General features: G+C 40.3%; 1 protein-coding gene across 6 annotated transcripts in view; it reads right to left on the reverse strand.

Moving 5' to 3' along the window:
• Positions 1 to 1,158: 1,158 nt before the first annotated feature.
• LOC311526700 (integrator complex subunit 6-like) overlaps positions 1,159 to 18,685 on the reverse strand; it is a 53,226-nt gene continuing 35,699 nt past the window's right edge. For 2 of the 6 annotated variants that reach the window (XM_084639992.1, XM_084639991.1), the window contains exon 11: positions 13,224 to 13,318. Coding sequence is in view for 1 of the 6 variants with exons in the window: in XM_084639990.1 (XP_084496116.1) it covers positions 2,083 to 2,182; positions 2,622 to 2,715; positions 4,869 to 5,258; positions 8,616 to 8,847; positions 9,203 to 9,345; positions 9,968 to 10,091; positions 10,580 to 10,795; positions 12,366 to 12,476; positions 13,224 to 13,318 (1,505 nt within the window). In the remaining 5 variants the exon portion in view is untranslated. Of the gene's footprint in view, positions 2,183 to 2,621; positions 2,716 to 4,868; positions 5,259 to 8,615; positions 8,848 to 9,202; positions 9,346 to 9,967; positions 10,092 to 10,579; positions 10,796 to 12,365; positions 12,477 to 13,223; positions 13,319 to 18,685 lie in introns of those variants that run through there. The other 4 variants (XR_014713100.1, XR_014713101.1, XR_014713099.1 and 1 more) reach the window with 4 other exon arrangements.

Below are 18,685 nucleotides of genomic sequence, written 5' to 3' on the forward strand. Positions count from 1 at the left end.
CCGTTTAATGATCTTAATTAAAGGGCCATAGAAGGAGGGTCACAGCTCTTAATGACTAGCCCTAGGGGTATTTTGCTTGACTCAGATATTCTAAATTCAGGATCTTGACTTTATTTCTGACCATGGGTAAGATACTAGGAACAAAAGTCTTATAATGAAAACAGACAACCTTCCTTAAAGATCCTCAAGAGATGCACTGCATGATTTTGAGAGACATGAGGCAGCATTTAAGTGTACATCCAGTTACTGTTATCACAAGGTGTATGTAAAGATAAGCCCTTTATTATCTTATACCATAGTGAAGGTTTGCTGCTGGTGGATTTGTCTCGTTGATATTTTTCTGGCAGGGTCTGACAGCAAACTTGTATCTTTCAGAGTGGGGTGGCAGATGAGGGACATCCTGTGAAGGGCGGGAGAAAGAGAATTCTTTGCTTGTAGCCAAGTATAGCCTTGCCAGCTGAAATCCATTTTCCTTCACATTGTGCCTGGATGGCCAGATTCCAAAGTATACTTCTATTGCGAGATAGAAGCTTGTAGATACTTAAGACGATCTCTTCTTCAGTCCCTTCTTCAAAACACAACCATTGTAGATGCAATTGCTTGAAGTTGGTTTCGTTCCTACTTTATAATATTAACCAAATATTTACCAGGTCCTTTGTCATACAAGCCACCTACTATTGGCATATAATTGGTACTTTATCTCCATTTTTTTTTAAGCCTACTTGACTGTAGGTGTTGCAGTCATCTTGATCCATCTGCTTTGTGTTCATGAAAAAAGTGATGTGCTTTGTCCAAAATTGTTTTTTAAAGCTTGATAGTCAACTTTTTACAGCACAGCCATTTATGAATGAAATGGGGGAAGATATTAATTTTGATAAGTGAGGTTTTGGATAAGCAGGGGACTTCCTAATGCATTTAATACACGTCCAAAGATACTACCTTACATTGGAAATGTTGGGAAGTACACAAATTCAGCAGCTATTTCCACGATCTGTGACTGAAGGGGAAAAGAATTTATGGTTAATGTTGCTGTGCTATTTGCACTCAGTTCTTACCGGCTCAATCACAATGATCTACTGAAACATTAGTATTTTTCTGTTTGTACCAGTCAGAGGAACCAACACTTCTTGCTAAAGACTCCTCAGTCAGATTATGCACTTATTAAAAATTAATAAATGGTTTATTTTATATATATACACGTGTTCCAAAAATTCTTTTTGTACAATTAAAATATCAAATTAGTGATCTGGTAACAATACTGTTCAAAATAATCTCTTTTGTATGAACATTAAAATACACGTTTTAAAAGCGTTTCCTTTTAGTGCTTCCAAAGCACAGCGTGTGCCAAGGCCACCTGAAGAATCTCCGTCCTCCTCACAGGATGAAAGAGAACTGAAGTCGGGGACCTGGGAAGCCTCAGGTGCACTTTCATAATGTCTGTAGACAAAACAGAAGAGAGTCTGAGGTAGATTGTTTAGTGACCATCAGGTGGTAACAGTCACAGGGCTGTCTTTAGCTTTCATTAACACAGAATAGCAGTTTCTTTACTCTGATTCAATCTACACTGAAACTCAAGTTTATAGGCATGGCTATCAGTTCCTGGGAACACGACCCTTGTCTCTGTGGTGGCAACATGCAATATTACCACGTGGGTGTTTTTGGGAGGTTTTTGAACACACAGGATCTTTCCAAAAAGAGTGCAGACAGTGTGCATGTTTGACAGGCCCCATTTTTAATGCAACCTGCTGCCTACAGCACGTAAATGTCTATAATGACAATGTTCAAATGAGTAAATTCTCATCACCTGCAGGAGGGGCAGCAATGGTTATTTTCTTCAGCCTGTTGAGCGAATAGCACCCTCCACAGGAAAAAAGCCACACCTTTCATAGCAAATCCTTAAGGTTATAGCCCAGCTTCTGCCGACAGAGGTTCTTAAAGTTAAAGCTCCACTGCTTCTTCTCAGACTCTGACAGTAAAATCACTTGACTGCCAAGATGGTGAGGGCATCAGCCACGTCTTCCTTCATTCTTCTGTGGCACAGCAAACTCATCCCTGATCCGTGTGTCTTTTGCCGGTACACTGTTATCTACTGTGGACATGATTAACTCTGTTGGGTAGACTGCTGAACTCTATTTCCTCTAGTATTCTCTCTAAGTGTTGTATTAAGACCCGTTTTTTAAACCTAAGAAAGAGAGGGGGAGTAATTTAATTTTGGTTCAGCTCATATTAATTTTTTCCTTCCAAAATACAGTGACTTTCATATTAGTCACCCATTCAACATACAAATCACATTTCCAGAGCATCTCTGCATCTTCAGTCAGACATCTATTTTATATTTCTGACCTCATTATAGTACTTTAAATTAGAGATGGGCTCAAACTCAAACCCTGTTTCTTCAAGGACCCATTTCTACATTTTAAAAATCTACAGCACTACAGAGCTATGGTAAAATCAAGACAATCAATATTTTTTATGGAGTTACTTATTTTCTAAAAACAAAGTTCATTAAACGACCAATATTTTGGAATAGAAAAAAACAAGATAATATTCTTGGAAAAGTTTTGATTTTACTGCCATGTTCAATAAAAAAAATTAATCTGGGTTTTATATTCTATACAAACCTTGCTGCTTCCTTGATAGCAAATTCAATGAAATATTTTTGAACTTCCATAGGTCCTTGCACTTCCTCAAGAAGAGTGAAGATTTTTTCATAATCTAAAATAATCCAAACAGTTGTGTCAATCAAGAGTGCAGATTTAAGAAACTAATCTTTCAAATGTGACTTCAATAAAGATCATCATCCAAGAGAAGAAATGAGACTCATAACTTCGCACTTCTGCTATGTCTGAAAATATATGCAAGACTAAAGACAGAACAGTATTTTGTGTGCAGAAAGCGTTTGATAGCAAAAATTTAAAAGCTACTGAAGTACTGGTTGACTTCTAGTGCTGCACCTGAGAAGCTGACTTCCACTGGCTGTCACTGGGAAAAGTAGGATCCTGCAGTAAACTGGCCTGTTCTCACTTTATACACCACAAACTGTGCACATATGCCCAACTGCCAATGAGCTTCAACGCTAAATTGGAAAGGCCATCTCTGGGAGCACGTTTAAGATTAGACTTGTGCAGGCGAGTTAAGATTCTTCCTTCAGAAGGTTCTCCATTTATGAATCATTTGCCATGTAACCAAAATTTATGAAAGCTATTTTAGCCATTGCATGAAAATCACATGGCAGAACTGTGTAGCAGCTAGATTAGATCAGAAGTGAAACCAAAGACATCTTCCCTACTATTTAGCCATATTACAAAGCTACATATTTTGGCATGATTAACAGATCCAGAACTAGAACAGCAGAGGAATTACAAGTTGGGACCAGGGTGCATTGGCAGAGTCACAAGTAAACAGGCTTCTACAGCCTACCAACCTGACCCATGATTGGTTTAAGCCATTGCTACTGGTCTTTTCACTTTCATGAGTACTTCATGAGCTCTAAGGTAAGAAGTTTTGGCAGAAGATTCATCATATATTAATATATGGTTTTAATCTAAGTCACCATTTACCGTGTGTAGCTTTGGTAACAGTATGATTAGACTGGCATCCTCTACCAAACAGGAAGCAAAGAAAACCCTGACTCAGCTACTCAGGTTCAATTTATTTTATAATGTTAAAGATGGACTGAAATGCTTTTAAAAGCAAAAGGTTGCTTAAGATCTTACATCATTAACAGAATAAACATGTGTAACTTTTTGTGTGGCAGAAACCTCAATTTGCATAAGTGACAAAAAGACCCATTGAAAAATCCTCAGTTTGAGGAATTAGTAAGCAAACAATTACCAGAACCCAAGAATACTGCATTAAAGAGTCCTCTGTTATTTTAAATTACTGTATTTATCATAATTCACAACATATTAGTAAAAGGTTCTGCCGCATAATTTGGAGAGGTAATTCATTCTTAGTCAACTACAGCAGCATCCTGCTATTCAATCTTTGAAAAGTGGGAAGAGTACAAGTGTGTGAGAATCATAAGATATGCAGATCAGTGAAGTTCTATTGTTAACTTCAAATATACTATTCAAGTGCTTTTACCTCCAAGACGTAAGCTCTGGAGCTGTTTTTGTCCTGCAAGGACAGCATAACCACAATCATCAAAAGAGGAGAGAGTTGCTTTTCCTCATAGGATTTTGGTGTTGGGGATATCACTAAATTTTTCATGGAAGCAGAACTATGAACTCAGCTCCTAGTAGATTTGTAAGATTCAAATCACTTCTTTTTAAGTCTATCCTTGTACTCCATTAATGATCTTAAAGTCTTTTCATGTTTAATTTAAAAAAAAAAACAAAACACATTTCACTTCACCATCAACTGTAGGGTTCCAATTATGGAACATTCCAAAACATGTGCTAGTTACATATGCCTTCCCCTTCGGGACAAAAGATTGAAGGATATGGGACATATTGCAGCAAAAGTGCATCATGCATACACAAATGTAGCACAGCACAACAAAATGTCAGACTTCATATGTTCAAATAACTCAGTCCATTTTTCTTGAAGTATGTCTTAGATGTGGAATTACGTAGTTTCAAAAATGTAATTAGTGCTAGATAAAATGGCATGCTTTAAAGGTGCTGCACCTTAAGTGTTCTGCTCCCATTAAATTCCATTCAACGTCCAACAATGTTAGGAAGTGTTTTCTCCACCACTACCACCCTTACGCCCTAATTCATTTATTCAACAGTCCAAGAAAGCCCTCCCAAAAATCACCGTTTATGCAGCAATTCCAAATCTAAGGGTATAAAACTGTATGTACTCTAAAGTAATGAATTCTATTTTTTAAGTAGACCATACCAAGATAGACATTTGAAACTTACTTCTTCCAGGTTTGCGAACCTCCTTCATCACTTTTATTTTGACATCAGCATTGTTTCCTTCCAACATAGTATGTGTTATTTGCAATGAGTTTGGCACAGTCCCAGAAGTGGACTCCACTACCATTTTTTGGTCATCAACAGGCATGCTGTAATTTAGAGGTCCTCTAACAAGTGCATTGGTGGCAGATTTATGATCAAGTCCATCTTCACTTAAGCAATTGAATTCATCAGGCAAAGAGTCCAAGTCATTCGGTAGCAGATCATCTACCATAGCAGCAGGGATTGATGGAACCATTTGTGTAGACAATCCGTCAATTTGTTTGTCTAGTGACTGACAATTTTCGGCCTTCTTCCCTCCATTAGCATCTTGAACTACACTGCTGTTGGCATCTGTAAGTTAAATTATGCATCATAATCAGTTCATAATTAGCATTAAAAGCACCTACAGGAGATAGCATTTAAAACAAGAAATGGAAAGGATCTCTTTGGTCATCTAGTCTTATTTCCTTCACAGTGCAGCTCTGTCCCAACGTTGTCCTTTAAAAGGCTAGGAGTTTGTCTACATGTTAGGGTGAGGAAAACATGGTGTGAATGTACAGCACACTGGCCAGCTGTGTGGACCCTGTGACTTATTCAGTAAAAGTTCTGTAGTGCACTTTGATGTACTCCCTTAAGTAGCTGTGTAGACAAGCCCTAACTCAAAAGCAGTGGTTCCCGAACTGTGGGAAGTGACCCCCTGGGGGGGGGAGGGCGCAGAGGAATATGGAGCGGGGGGAGGGGATCATGGTGCGGCCCAGGCCAGCCCCCACAGGGGCGGGGAGGGAGCACCACGCAGCCCCACTCTGCCACCAGCTTTGCTCTGGCCCCAGATCCCAGCTCTGCTCCCAGCTGCGGCTCAGGGCACAAGGAGGGGGTGGAGGCATGTGGACGGGGTGGGCAGAGTAAGGTAAAAAGCTTGGGGATCACTGCTCTGAAGTGATGGAATTTCCAGCACTCCCCTTGGGAGACTATTCTACCATTTTACTCATCTCATGGGTTCAGAGATTCCAAGGCCAGAAGGCCACGTAATCATCTAGTCCAGGTGGCACCAACTCTTGGGGGGGGGGGGGGGAGGGAGGGAGAGAGAGAGAGATGATGTTTAGGTTGGATATTAGGAAAAACTTTTTCACTAGGAGGGTGGCGAAATACTGGAATGCATTACCTAGGGAGGTGGTGGAATCTCCTTCCTTAGATATTTTTAAGGTCAGGCTTGACAAAGCCCTGGCTGGGATGATTTAGTTGGGGATTGGTCCTGATTTGAGCAGGGGGCTAGACTAGATGACCTCCTGAGGTCCCTTCCAACCCTGATATTCTATAATTCTATGACGTTTGATAAATGGTTAATTACTCTCACCATTAAAAAAGTACATCTTATTTCCAGTCTGAATTTGTCTAGCTTCAACTTCCAGCGACTGGATTGTGTTAGACCTTTCTCTGCTAGAGTGAAGTGCCCATTGTTACATACTGAAGTGCCAATCGATACAGACTGAAATCAAGTCACCCCTTAATTGGGTTAAGCAAAATAGATTGAGCTCTTTGAGTCAATCTAAAGGCAGGTTTTCTCATCCTTTAAATCACTCTCATGGCTCTTCTCTGAGCCCTCTCCAATTTATCAACATCCTACTTGAATTGTGGGTACCAGAATTGGACACAATATTCCAGCAATGGTTGTACCAGTGCCAAATAGAGAAAATAATCTCTATTCCTTGCTCTCAAGAAGTGCCTCCGCCACTCCTTCAAGACTGTAAGCTCTTTGAGGCAGGGACCATTTTTAGTTCTGTATTTGTACAGCACCTAGCACAGGGGTGGGCAAACTACGGCCCACAGGTCGTGTCCGGCCTGTCAGGCCTTTTAATCTGGCCCTTGAGCTCCAGCTGGGGAGCAGAGTCAGGGGTTTGTCCTGCTCCGGTGCTCCAGACAGGGAGTGGGGTCGGGGGCTTGCCGTGTGGCTCCCGGAAGCAGTGGCATGTCCCCCTTCCAGCTCCTACGGGTAGGGGCAGCCAGGGGTTTTCCGCACATTGCCCCAGCCCCAAGCGCTGCCCCCCACAGTTCCCATTGGCTGGGAACCGTGGCCAATGGAAGCTATATAGGTGGCACCTGCGTACGGGGCAGCGCACAGAGCTGCACGGCTCACGCAGTGCTTCCACGTAGGAGCCATAAGGGGGCATGCCACTGCTTCTGGGAGCTTTGGGTGTGGCGCCTGCAGACGAGGCAGCACAGAGAGCCACCTAGCCATGCCTCTGCATAGGAGGCAGAGCGGGGACATGCTGCTGCTTCTGGGAGCTGCTTAAGGTAAGTGCCGCCAGGAGCTCAGGCCAGTGCACGCCCCCAACCCCCTGCCCCAGCCCTGATCCCCCTCCCGCCCTCTGAATCCCTCAGTCCCAGGCCAGAGCACCCTCCTATACCCCAAACCCCTCATATCTCCAGCCTCACCCCAGAGCCCATCCCGTGAGCCAGAGCCCGCACCAACCCCCCCAACCCCCCGCAGCCCAGCCCAGAGCCCCCTCCCACCCCTTGAACTCCTCATTTCTGGCCTGCACTCCCAGCCAGAGCCCCCATCCCGCCCACACTCCAACCCTCAATTTTGTGAGTATTCATGGCCTGCCATACAATTGCTATACCCAGATGTGGCCTTCAGGCCAAAAAGTTTGCCGACCCCTGATCTAGCACCATGGATCTCTTAGGTGCCATAATAATAAATAAATACTTCGCCCTAAATTTCCCAATTTTATCTCCATAAAAGTATTCCTCCCCCTATTTGCTGTTTACACTCTCCTTGGTGATTTGTTCCTCCTTCCCTTTAAGAGTCACTTAGACAAGCATGCACATATAATTTTAGTCTTTCCTCAAATCAATTCCTCAGAATAAATCTTCTCTACAGAGTAATGATCTGCAAGCTAATACATCACAATAGCATCTTGGGACCATTACAAAGGTATCAAACTTTAAATTGTACTTTCTATCTTCAGATCTTAGATGTCAGGAAAGAAGGAACACCGAATAAACAAATTAGTAGCCATCTGATGTCAAAAGAACAGACCTGGCCATTCTGAGGTTCCCCAATCTAAGTATACTTTGAATGTCACCAACATTCATACATTTTAAGGCCAGAAGGGACTATTATAAACTAGTCTGCCCTCCTATACAACGTAGGCCATATAATTTCACCCAGTAATTCCTGTATCAAGCTCATAACTTCTGGCTAAACTAGAGCACGTCTTTTAGAAAGACAGCAAGCAGTTTTCTTCTGTCTCAGCATGCTCAGCAGAAACGATAAAGCTGGAAGAAAAATATCATTTTTCATTAGGAAATTAACGCTCATTTTCACTGGTTTACTTTTCATCCAAGTTTCCTATGAATTTTGTTTTGTTTCTTTTCCAAATGAAAAAGTTAAACCACAAATTTAACTGAAGAAAGGTTGTTTGATTTTCCATTAGAAATTTTTCTGCACCAAAATTTGTTTTTCATTAAAAGCTATTTTTCATCAAAACTGCTTTAACAAAAAGATTTTGACCAGCTCTAATGATAGCCAACTTATTTACACCAGCAGAGGACAAACTAAAATCTTCTCACTGAAATTAATTAAAACAAACACTTGTAAAAATGATGACATAACCCTTCTCCCCCTTTTACAAACTCATTTAGGTAGCCAATGGTTTCTTGCACTGGTACTTTCCAGGCAGGGTTCTGAACTGCAGTTCAGTGTACCTTTGTGACCTGGGATGGCTCTGAGATTAGGATAAGACGGTGATCCTGAAGGAGAGGGTGGTCCTTTCCCACCAACATGATTAGTTATAACAGGCGGTGACTGTGGTCTTCTCAACAGTGGCGACATACTGCGTCTTCTCTTTAGCGATGCTGGAGTGTTGGGGTCTCCTGGACGCTTAATTTTGTTCTGAGGCCCAGCGACAAATTCATCTGCTTCATCAATCATCATACCCTGAAAAGAGACCATAAAGTTCTATTTGAAATAGAGATTTTTCACTGATATAACTAGAGTAAGCCTCCTCAACTCAGCTGGCTTTTAGTTGTCTGAAAACACAATGCCAACATGTCTAATATAAGGTGCAGTGTTTCAAATGCACACCAGCTTAGAACGGAAAGCACTTACAAATGCAACATGAGCCTTTGTATCTAATTCTCTCAGACAACATACTTAGAGAATGAGAATGGTTCTGAAGTTGAAGGAATGACTCCACTCTCCACTGAACTGTCTGAAAATGTTATGGAGCCTGCCATATCATGTACTGGTGAAAAATAGCTACAAATAAAGCAGGAATGTTGCTCTTCCCTACCTTCTTATCCTGTTTGAAAGGATTGCCAAATGTATGAAGCCTTTTCGGTTGGTCTGGATCAATCTCCCGAAGGGGAGAAGGCATCATCTTCAGGTATTCCTGGTAATTTCCCATTTGAGCAACTGGAACGCTGTGAAGGCAGTCTACAGTGGAACAGCATAGCATTACTTAGTCTATTTTAAAACCAAGATGATGTAAAGAACATACACATTTTAAATTGCTAGCGTTAACTCTTATGTATTCTTATGGGGCACTACGGGGCTGATGATTGATATGGCGCACTAGGAATGATATGGCTGTCAAAGAGCTACATTTATTACTTGATTTGGACAGAAGGGATGAAGAGAAATAATTCAAATAACTTTTATCCCAACCTCATCCTTTCCAGCCCCCACTGTGACGTGCCCTGAGCACCAGCTTTAAGGAGGGCTGCGGTAGGCAAATTGGAAATAGCATGCCCATCCCAGCCTCAGGCACTGACACACAAAAAAAAAAAACCAAAAGAAAAACAACACACTTCTTTGCCACAGAGCTCTCCCTGAAGCCTGTGTTTAAAATTTAAAGCAAGCACTGAATTCTCCTCCAGGTTAAAAGCCGAAGTATCCCTTTTGAATCCACTCCCCAGCAAGAAGACAGGTGTTCTGAACAGCATCCGAGTGACCCAGCACACCATGCACAGACAGACACGTCTGGAGCACAACGACTCACTTCTGCATAACCCCAGTGCAGTTGTTCACTGTTAGCAAGAGAAAGGTAACTATTTACCTTCATCCTGTCCAAGGATAAGCTTGTGTGTTTTCAGCAGGTTGGTTCTCATTCTAGTTAGCTGATCTAAAAGACTGCGACGAGGAATATCATAAGCATTTCTGAATGCCTGTGGCTTCAAATCCTAGTTTTAAACAAAGCATATACATTTCAATTAAGCCAACCATTTTCATCTACAGAGAGAACATACAGTGGAGGATTTTAACTATGTATAAAAATTATGAAGTATGACTTCTTCATAGATGGATAGAATGTACTCTCATACGCTGCTCGCTTTAGCGATCTCTACAGGACACATTTCAGCTCTCTCACTAGCGCTCTCAGCTCCACTGAACTAACCACCATGAAAACTCCGGAACCACCAGATGTATCTTTCTGCAAAGACTGTCACTTTAAGATGATTAGTCTTTGTTCATTTATACTTTCAAAACAGACCCACAAAGCATCTGCAGAAAAACATTATCTATTTTTCTATCCACATGTATGCCTAAATTGTGATATCAGTAACTTCTTAATTCCTTTTACTATAAACAGAAGTTTTTAAGAGCAATTACTTTATGTGAGAGACAAGCACAAGGAGACAATTGACATGCACACCCACAGTATGTTTACCTTGTTTAAGAGTCCTATATGGAAGCCAGCAAATTCTTTAACATTCATTTCAGCCAGTCTCAATGGAGAGTCACCAGTGATCCCCTGTAGCAGCTGCTTAAAATCCCTGCTATGAACCAGGGAGAGGCCACTGGAGTGATTTTTCACTTTAATTCCAGTCTCTTGTGGCACTTTCTTACCCACCGAACCTATTATCCTCTCCGACTCAATTTTTGTCTAAAACAGAATTACATGGTGTTAGAGAAAATCAATAAGTATAAAATTCTCAGTTACTTTAAGAGGTCAACAGAGTTATAGTTTGACTCCCAACTGCTCGAGGAATTGAGAATTACATGTCCAGAGAGAGTCAGTTTCTAGGCAACCATGCCCCACTATGCCAACACAGAAAATTTCTGCTTTTAGCTAGTGCTACGGGAGTAGCAGGGTTACAAAACACTACTAGTTTTGCTGAAAGTCCAGCAGCAACAAAAAGGAAGGAATTAACTGAGGCATTTTTCTTTAAGGGAAAAATCTGAGTTGAAGTCAGAACACATTGTGATACTAGTATTTAAGATAGCAGAATTATCCTGCCTCAAAAACTATATGGTTTCAGACTTTTGGGGTTGCTTGACAACTTATTTTAAGTAAAGTTCACTATACAGGGACAAGAAGACTGAAAAAAATCATAATTCCATCATAATTCATTAAGAGTTCTTCCCTAATTTTAAAGGACAAAGCAAGTACACAGCATCTCAGACATTAGCTACCTTTATTCCAATGTCAATATAATGCACATTTTTATCTGAGTCATCTGTTGTGATTTCTGTGAACATTACAATAATATCCTCAAGCCATTCTGATCCTATACACCAAGTACATAATAAGAATTTGTATAAACCCTCATAAAAAATTCACCAGATGATTGAACATTCGCTAGATGTAAATACATGTGAGAAACCTGCTTGTAACTGTTCGTTTTTTGAGGTGGAGGGGTTTTTGTTATATTTAAAACTGCATTACTTCCCCAACACTGACCATAGGTTTTTAAATTACCTATTGCTAAATAATCTGATACTATTAGAAGAATACCAAAAGATGCTGAGTAACAGCTCACTCTATTGGACAATGGGAAGATAAAGGGCCTCTCAGAGAAGGGGACTGGGGAGCAAGACATCACAGGGAAAGTGTTTTCTCCATGCTGAACTTTCAAGAAAGAACTGAAGATACAGATTTGCTTTGCTTAGTGTTCTGTCTCTCTCTCTCTCTCTCACTCACACACACGATGGGAATGGGGCTGAATGGGGAGGGGGAAGGGGGGGAAGCCAGATGATCCTGCCTCTTGTAAAATTCTTCTTTTAATATTAACTTTCAGACAAGAGCGCTATTCCGTATGGCCAAACTTTAAACATTTTAGTAATGCACATCCAGAATAGACACTTACGGCCTCAGTCTCCAATGGAGGCATAGTTTAAAGTGGCTAAGAACAAGCAACTTATTTTAGCCAGAGTGAATATTAGTAGTAGAAATACCAAGTCTAGTTGGCAACAGTCTTTAGAGCAGAAATCAAACAGGTGCTTTAAAAGGTAGCTGGAAAAAAAACCAAAAACCTCTCCTTCCCATCCCACTCTACTACATATAGAAGCCACACTGACTGGCTCCAAAACGGTTCAGGGGTTCATCCATATAGCTATAGAGAAAGTATGATACAACACCGGAAAACCCCATAGAGATTAACTGATTTATAATCTGACCACAAACTAAATAATAATCAATGCACTTCTAATTGCAAAGGTTTTATCAATACTACCTGTTGGCTGAGTTTTTTAAGGTAAGAGATAACACTGTAACTAAGTCCACAATCTAAATTATCTGATATCAGATTTGGAGCTCCCATCATCCTTAGGGCTTTCTTTAATGGCTATAAGGAAAACAAAATACACAACATTAAGAGAATAAATCTTAAAAAAAAAGTTTTAAAAAATAAAGTATAGGGAACTAGGGCACTTGGTTTAGTGCTCTAGCTTTTTGCTTTTCGAAACTAGAATTCAAGTCTATTCAAGTAACATGTGTGATGAGTTCGGTGGTCTAGCTAGCTTCCAGTAGGCTTTATGCCACATTACCAGCATACCATGCAATATGGCACCACGGGCACTTTTCACTCAAAGGCTCAGTACTAGAATAGCCGGGATGATGCAAGTCCACATAGAGGTGCATTGCCCAAGCTACGTACAAAAGCTTATGTTGTGTACACCCTCATCTGTCTGGTCGGGCCAGTTCTGTTGGTATCACTTTCTTGAGGACTAGGAATTCACACACATTAATAACTGTAAACAGTAATCTGCACACTCTTTAACTACAAAGGTAGTCTAATATTCACTTTTGACAAAGCAATTTAATCTAAAGTACATTTTCAGATTGGCACAATTTTGCAATAGAGATTTAAAATTAATCTTAAAATGTTTACTGTTGCTAGTAGCACAGAACAAGTTTGGGAATTTAAAAAAAAAAAAAAAAAGTACTATCCTTGACACACACGCAAAGCAAACACAAAAGGTTTACTAACTAAAGGTTCATAGTTAGTGCTCAAAATTTAGGAAAAATGGGACAAAGAGTCCCGTTACCAGCCACCAATACTTCTACAAATGAAATATGAAAAAATACATACCAATAAGTAGTAAGGAGGCATTGTTTTTAAATAGCTGTCAAAAGCCTGTCGCCACTTCAGATTTGGCTTAAGCTTGTGAACCTTAAACAAGTCATCTGTAACAGAGAAAACAAGATTTGATTACACAGCCCCAACACTAACTTTTTGAACAACACTGCAATAAGTCAGTTTCCTGGGGGAGTTTTCCAGGGGGCTTCCCCACAACAATTGCCCTTAATCTTAGATTCAAAGGGTTTGCATCCCCCATACTAGCTATGGTTTTGACACCGGAAACCATGCCTGGTATTATTACAGCAACCTTACAGTGGATATGATCTCACAAGCAAACTAAACAGGACTGTTTAAATACTGCACACAACTATCAACTGGAGGAAGGGAGAAAATATATGCATCACAGCAGTTTTATCTTCCTCAGGCTCTTTATCAGAATTCCTCAATAAAAGTAAGGATTCCCCATAACAGATCAAACCAATCCACATTAACCATGGCTGTTTCTCATATTTCAAGAAGCTTTCATGCATCTGATCTATACTAAAAGTTCAATCTTGACTTGTGATAAACTGAAAGATATGGAATTGTGGCTACATATCAGAGCAGGAGCAAGCCCTACGACATATTTATTTGCTGTACTGCTGGACAGGTTATAATTTGTAATCGCTATCTCCAAACATTTGCTATTGAAGGGTACGTAGAGTTCAAAATTCTTGTGCTGTTCTGGATTAGTCCATATACTGCATTATCATTTCCTGTCCTTCCACTTTATCAATGTGTGATTTCATAATCTCTGCTCAGCAGGGCTGCAGAACACTGGCAGAAAGGAAGCTAGAGAGTTTGGAGGAGATGGGGAACGGACATCCAGTAGGAGGTTGGGCAGGGCTACAGGGACATGTACAGGAGAAGGTTGTAAGAAGAAAAGACATGGCAGGGAAAGCGTTTTCTCCTTGCTGAACTTTCAGGAAGATCTATCTGAAGAGGCAGATTTTACTTGCTCAGTGCTCTACATAAATGGAACAGATGTTTCAACATTTGCTATCTTCTCACACTCAAGCCCATCTTAACTACAGGTATTTTCCAATCTAAATGAATTCTGTATCAAACAAAAAAATACCCCACTACAGCTGCTTTAGTTACTCTATTTTCTGGCCTGAAGCAAATGGAGCGAGTGTTTCCAAGGCGTTAAAGCTCCCTTTTAATCTGAACACATTTAATAATTGGCAGTATTATCTAATTAGATCTGTGAGAACTTCTTATGCTTGGATATCTGTGATTTATTACAAATACAAAACAATCCTTTTTTGTTATATTGTAAAGAAGCAGGTTAATGTTTATATGTACTTAATTATTTCATAGTGATATTCTGATGTTTCAAATAAACTTAACCATACCGTTCTTTTATATGAACTCAATGTCCTGGTGGTATGCAAGTTATGAAAACAAGAGATTGTTTCAGGAGTTGCTGTCTGCAGTACAGATGTCACTATATATTTTATTGCATATGCACACACACAGCTAAATTAATGAAGAGACAAAAAAACTGAAAAAGCATTCAGTGTTGTGACATCAAAGTTGTAGTGTGAAACATCGGCCACAATAAGCCAATGATATATTTTATTACTGGTTTAGTTCCTTTCTATAAAGGAGGCTATTTTAGAATATAAAGTACATGTAGCTTAATGGTGTAACCGTTCATAAATAGTATGATTAATATTTACAATATGCATTGGCTCAACTAGTTATGGGTACCCATACTAGCGCATGTTTGCAATCTGAGAATTTCGATGTTTGGATACCAGAGTTGCAAAATGCTGTTTCAACAAGATTGTGTGAAATGTAAACAGAGCTTTGACACAGACATTTAAGAGTAGCTGCAGAACCTTCATTCTGTTTACACTCAGGGCCTCGCAGACAGGGTTGCCAACAACAGTGCAGAGTGGACAGCCAGTGTAACAATTCCTACCCTCCAAATGAGAAAGAAAATGGCTACAAGTTTCAGGCAGGACATAAGAGTTGGTCTCTATTCCTCCCTTCCCCTTAGATTTCAAGGAAGGACAGGGCAGGGTAAATCAGTTACAAGAGAAAGTTCCAACATCTGAGTTAAATTAATTGTTTTGGCCTTTATCTTAGACCAATTTAAGGCAAAAAGAGTTCCAATATAATTAGTTTGTTCATAATTGTGATAAGGGGAGAAGTAAGCTCTGGGCTGCTAAAAATTCATGACAATTTTGCTGGTGTGAAATTATCTGAATTTCTACAAGCTCATATTTCAAGCCAGTAGTTACAGCTTGTAAGCCTCTGAAACGTACTCTGCCATGGTGCTCGGTCAGGGCAGTATGCCAGTCTCTATGTAAAGAAACTTCACATCAATTTAGTTATACCATTCCTTTCATAAAAGGATACTGTCAAGCACTTAAGGGTCACAATTTAAGATTTATTATCAACAAAAAGATTTTAAGCCAACCCTATTCATCATATTTGTTTTAAAGATATGTCACATTTGTCTTCAGCTATTCTCCTGCAGACAGTGGGCCAGAACCTGCAGAATGCTGAATACCCTCTGTTTTCTGAGTCAGTGGGATCTGAGAGCACTGAATATTTTACAAGAGGGGCTTAGAACCTTAGGATGGGTTCACATGTTTGCAAGCTAATACTATAATATATTCGAGAGACCCAAGTGTGACTAGGGACTGACTGCAAACATAGATGAAACTGACCAGTCTGTTTTCTTTACCAGCTTTAGACAAGGTTTAAAAAACAAAACACCCAACCCAGCAAATGGTGAATAGCAAATTAGAAAATTTTAAAATTCTGTGTTAGTAACAGATCAGGAAGCTGGTTTACTTTTAACTCAAGAACGTGGCAAAAAAAGTCAACACAGTTTTAATTATACAGTAGGATCCCAATTATCTGGGCAGCCTGTGTGACAGCAAGTTTGTTCCGATAACAAGTTTGCATAATCTGAAGTTAATATAAAAATGTTTTAACAGATTAATTAATGTAAAAAGGAAAAACACTGCATCCATTATTAGTCTGTTACATTCTGTTCAATTACACCTGTGAAAGCGTGACTTTGTTCCCCTCTAGCGACTAATCTATGTATAGACAATTATGCGCCTTTTACTGCCTTCGAGCTAATGGACATAGTCCTTTAGTTTATGCAGTAGAGGCTCATGATTTTACATCCAAAGATCATGGCATGCTCATCCCCACAGACAGTCCAGTCAAGGGCACTGTTATATAAGTATGGAATAATCCATCATAGAGGTGCTCCCTATTCCCATTAGTGTAAAAGCAGTATCTGACTGTGATACTATGCAAGAACAGTTCATTTAGCTTGCAGGGGGAGAAAAGGGCAAGTTTTGGATTTTCAAATATAAAATCACCTCTTGAAATTTCTCAAAAAGTCTGTGGGAGCATCATCTGAGCTGGTCCAAGTCACAGGCTCTCCACAGAAAACCTACATTTTCTAAACCACTCAGTTTCGAGTGCGTGTAAGCACAAACGTGGGGGTTGAATTGATTTCCTTCTGGCAAATTTTCTTATTATCTGCTATTTCCCCATTACCTCCAATGACTCTTCAGAAGAATATCCATGACCCTGTTCTCTCATCAAAGCTAGCCCTCCACATTAGTGCCTCAGTGACTAGGATCAGTCAGGAAAGAGAGTTGTTTAAATTGCTCAGCCAAGATAGCAGCCTAGATTTCATCAATATCCTTGATCTTTGCTGTGTTCCAATTTTAAATCCCTGGCTTCATTTATGCTTTATGGCTTTGGCTTTTCAATTAGCCTGCTCTTCTGCAGACATGGGACGAGATCTGTAAGTGCAATGGCGTTAATGATTCCATTTAAGAGATGGTGTTTCTTTGTTAGGAGAAGACATCTGGAAACTGGTGTAAGAAATTACCAAGAGAAACAGTTGCTAAGCATAGGTCAGTCATAGGATTAAAGTTCCGATGTATCAGAAAACATGACAATTCCATCCCCGGGCCCAATACATGTAATATCATGGTACACCAGAGACCTATTCAGGAGCAGAAATACCTTCAGAGGCAGATTTTTTTATTTTATTGTCAGGTGAAACTTAGAGAAGCAACAGACGAGGATTGTGCTTGCTATTCTGGTGTTCTTCTGGTGCTCAGATTGGACAGCCTGCCAAGTTAGAACACTATGATTCTCTGGCATTCAGTACAAGGAGGAGGTAGAGTACGCATGTGCCAGATGCACTAGTACATCCCACATGGTCACTCTTTGGCTTTGTAAAAGCCAGGGTTTCCTTTTCTGAACCACAGACCAGAGTTTTGTCAGCCAGACACCAATACTATTAACTTGCCCAGATCAGACCATCACACTGGACTGTTTGGCTCCACTCTCCCATAAATGGCCACACCTTTCAGTTGCACCCACTGGTTCCCTGCAAAGCTTCAGATTCCTGAGTCCATGTCTTAAAATTGAGACAAACATCCCTTGCCACGAATAAGCCCCTATATATTGCCTATCATCAGGTGCAACTGAAGCATGCACACTCTTTAAGCTGGGGACCAGATATAGAATCCACATTTTGGCTCCTGAGAAGCAAAAAAAGATAAGCTGTCAAGTCTCTAACTGTGGTATGATTTTACATCTTCTAGTCATTGGTCCCAGCAATTCACTTCACCAACTTGGCAAAATCTTCCATTTTCTTTAGCGTTCTTAACACTGGTATTCACAGGCTTCCTCATGCCATACTTGCTCTGCCTCGTTTTCAGGCCTGTCTGCTGTGTTCCAGGATGTCAAATTAAAACCTTCCCTTACCCACCAATGGAACAGTGGGAATAAACGAATGCAAGAAAGAATAGTCTTGTAAGCAACTAACAACACTTAAAACACACAAGTTCTTGAAAACTTCTTGACAGACCAGGGGGCCAATAAATTAGATAGGGTGGTTATCTTCTTGTACGGTACAATTTTCTCCCTTCCCCGCAATCGTGGAAAAAAGGGAAGGGGGAAAATTTATCTGCATTCCACCCTGAGCATCAATGTTTGTCTCATTCCCCAGATGCAGAGCTCTTCCAACAGAATGGTGGACAGAGAAAACATTAAAATAGCTCTTAGAGCAAGAGAAGTCGTGGGTGACTAGAGCAAGTTACTCTTCCTTCTCCCCTGTAGAACATCAAAACCCTGCTGATCAGAAAAAGGAAAGACTGGTTTATGCAATCAAACCAGTCTTCTTGCTGTTTTTTTAACTACAAAAACCCCACATATCAAAGATGTCAAGTATCTTTACAAGTGTCTTTGGAAAGATTTACGAGTATACTGTCAGTTGGTAAGTATTTGGCAATTTCTCCCATTGATCTGAGGATATAAATTCAGCAAAAAAGGCTTCGTTTTAGGTTCATGCAGAATGGTCACGGAACCCAATTTCACCAAGCCTCCCATTCCATGGATGGAAGTGTTCAAAACAGCTCAAGATACATACACTGGATATG

This window comes from Lepidochelys olivacea, assembly GCF_965140295.1.
Source record: "Lepidochelys olivacea isolate rLepOli2 genome assembly, chromosome: 9".
Taxonomy (NCBI): Eukaryota; Metazoa; Chordata; order Testudines; family Cheloniidae; genus Lepidochelys; species Lepidochelys olivacea.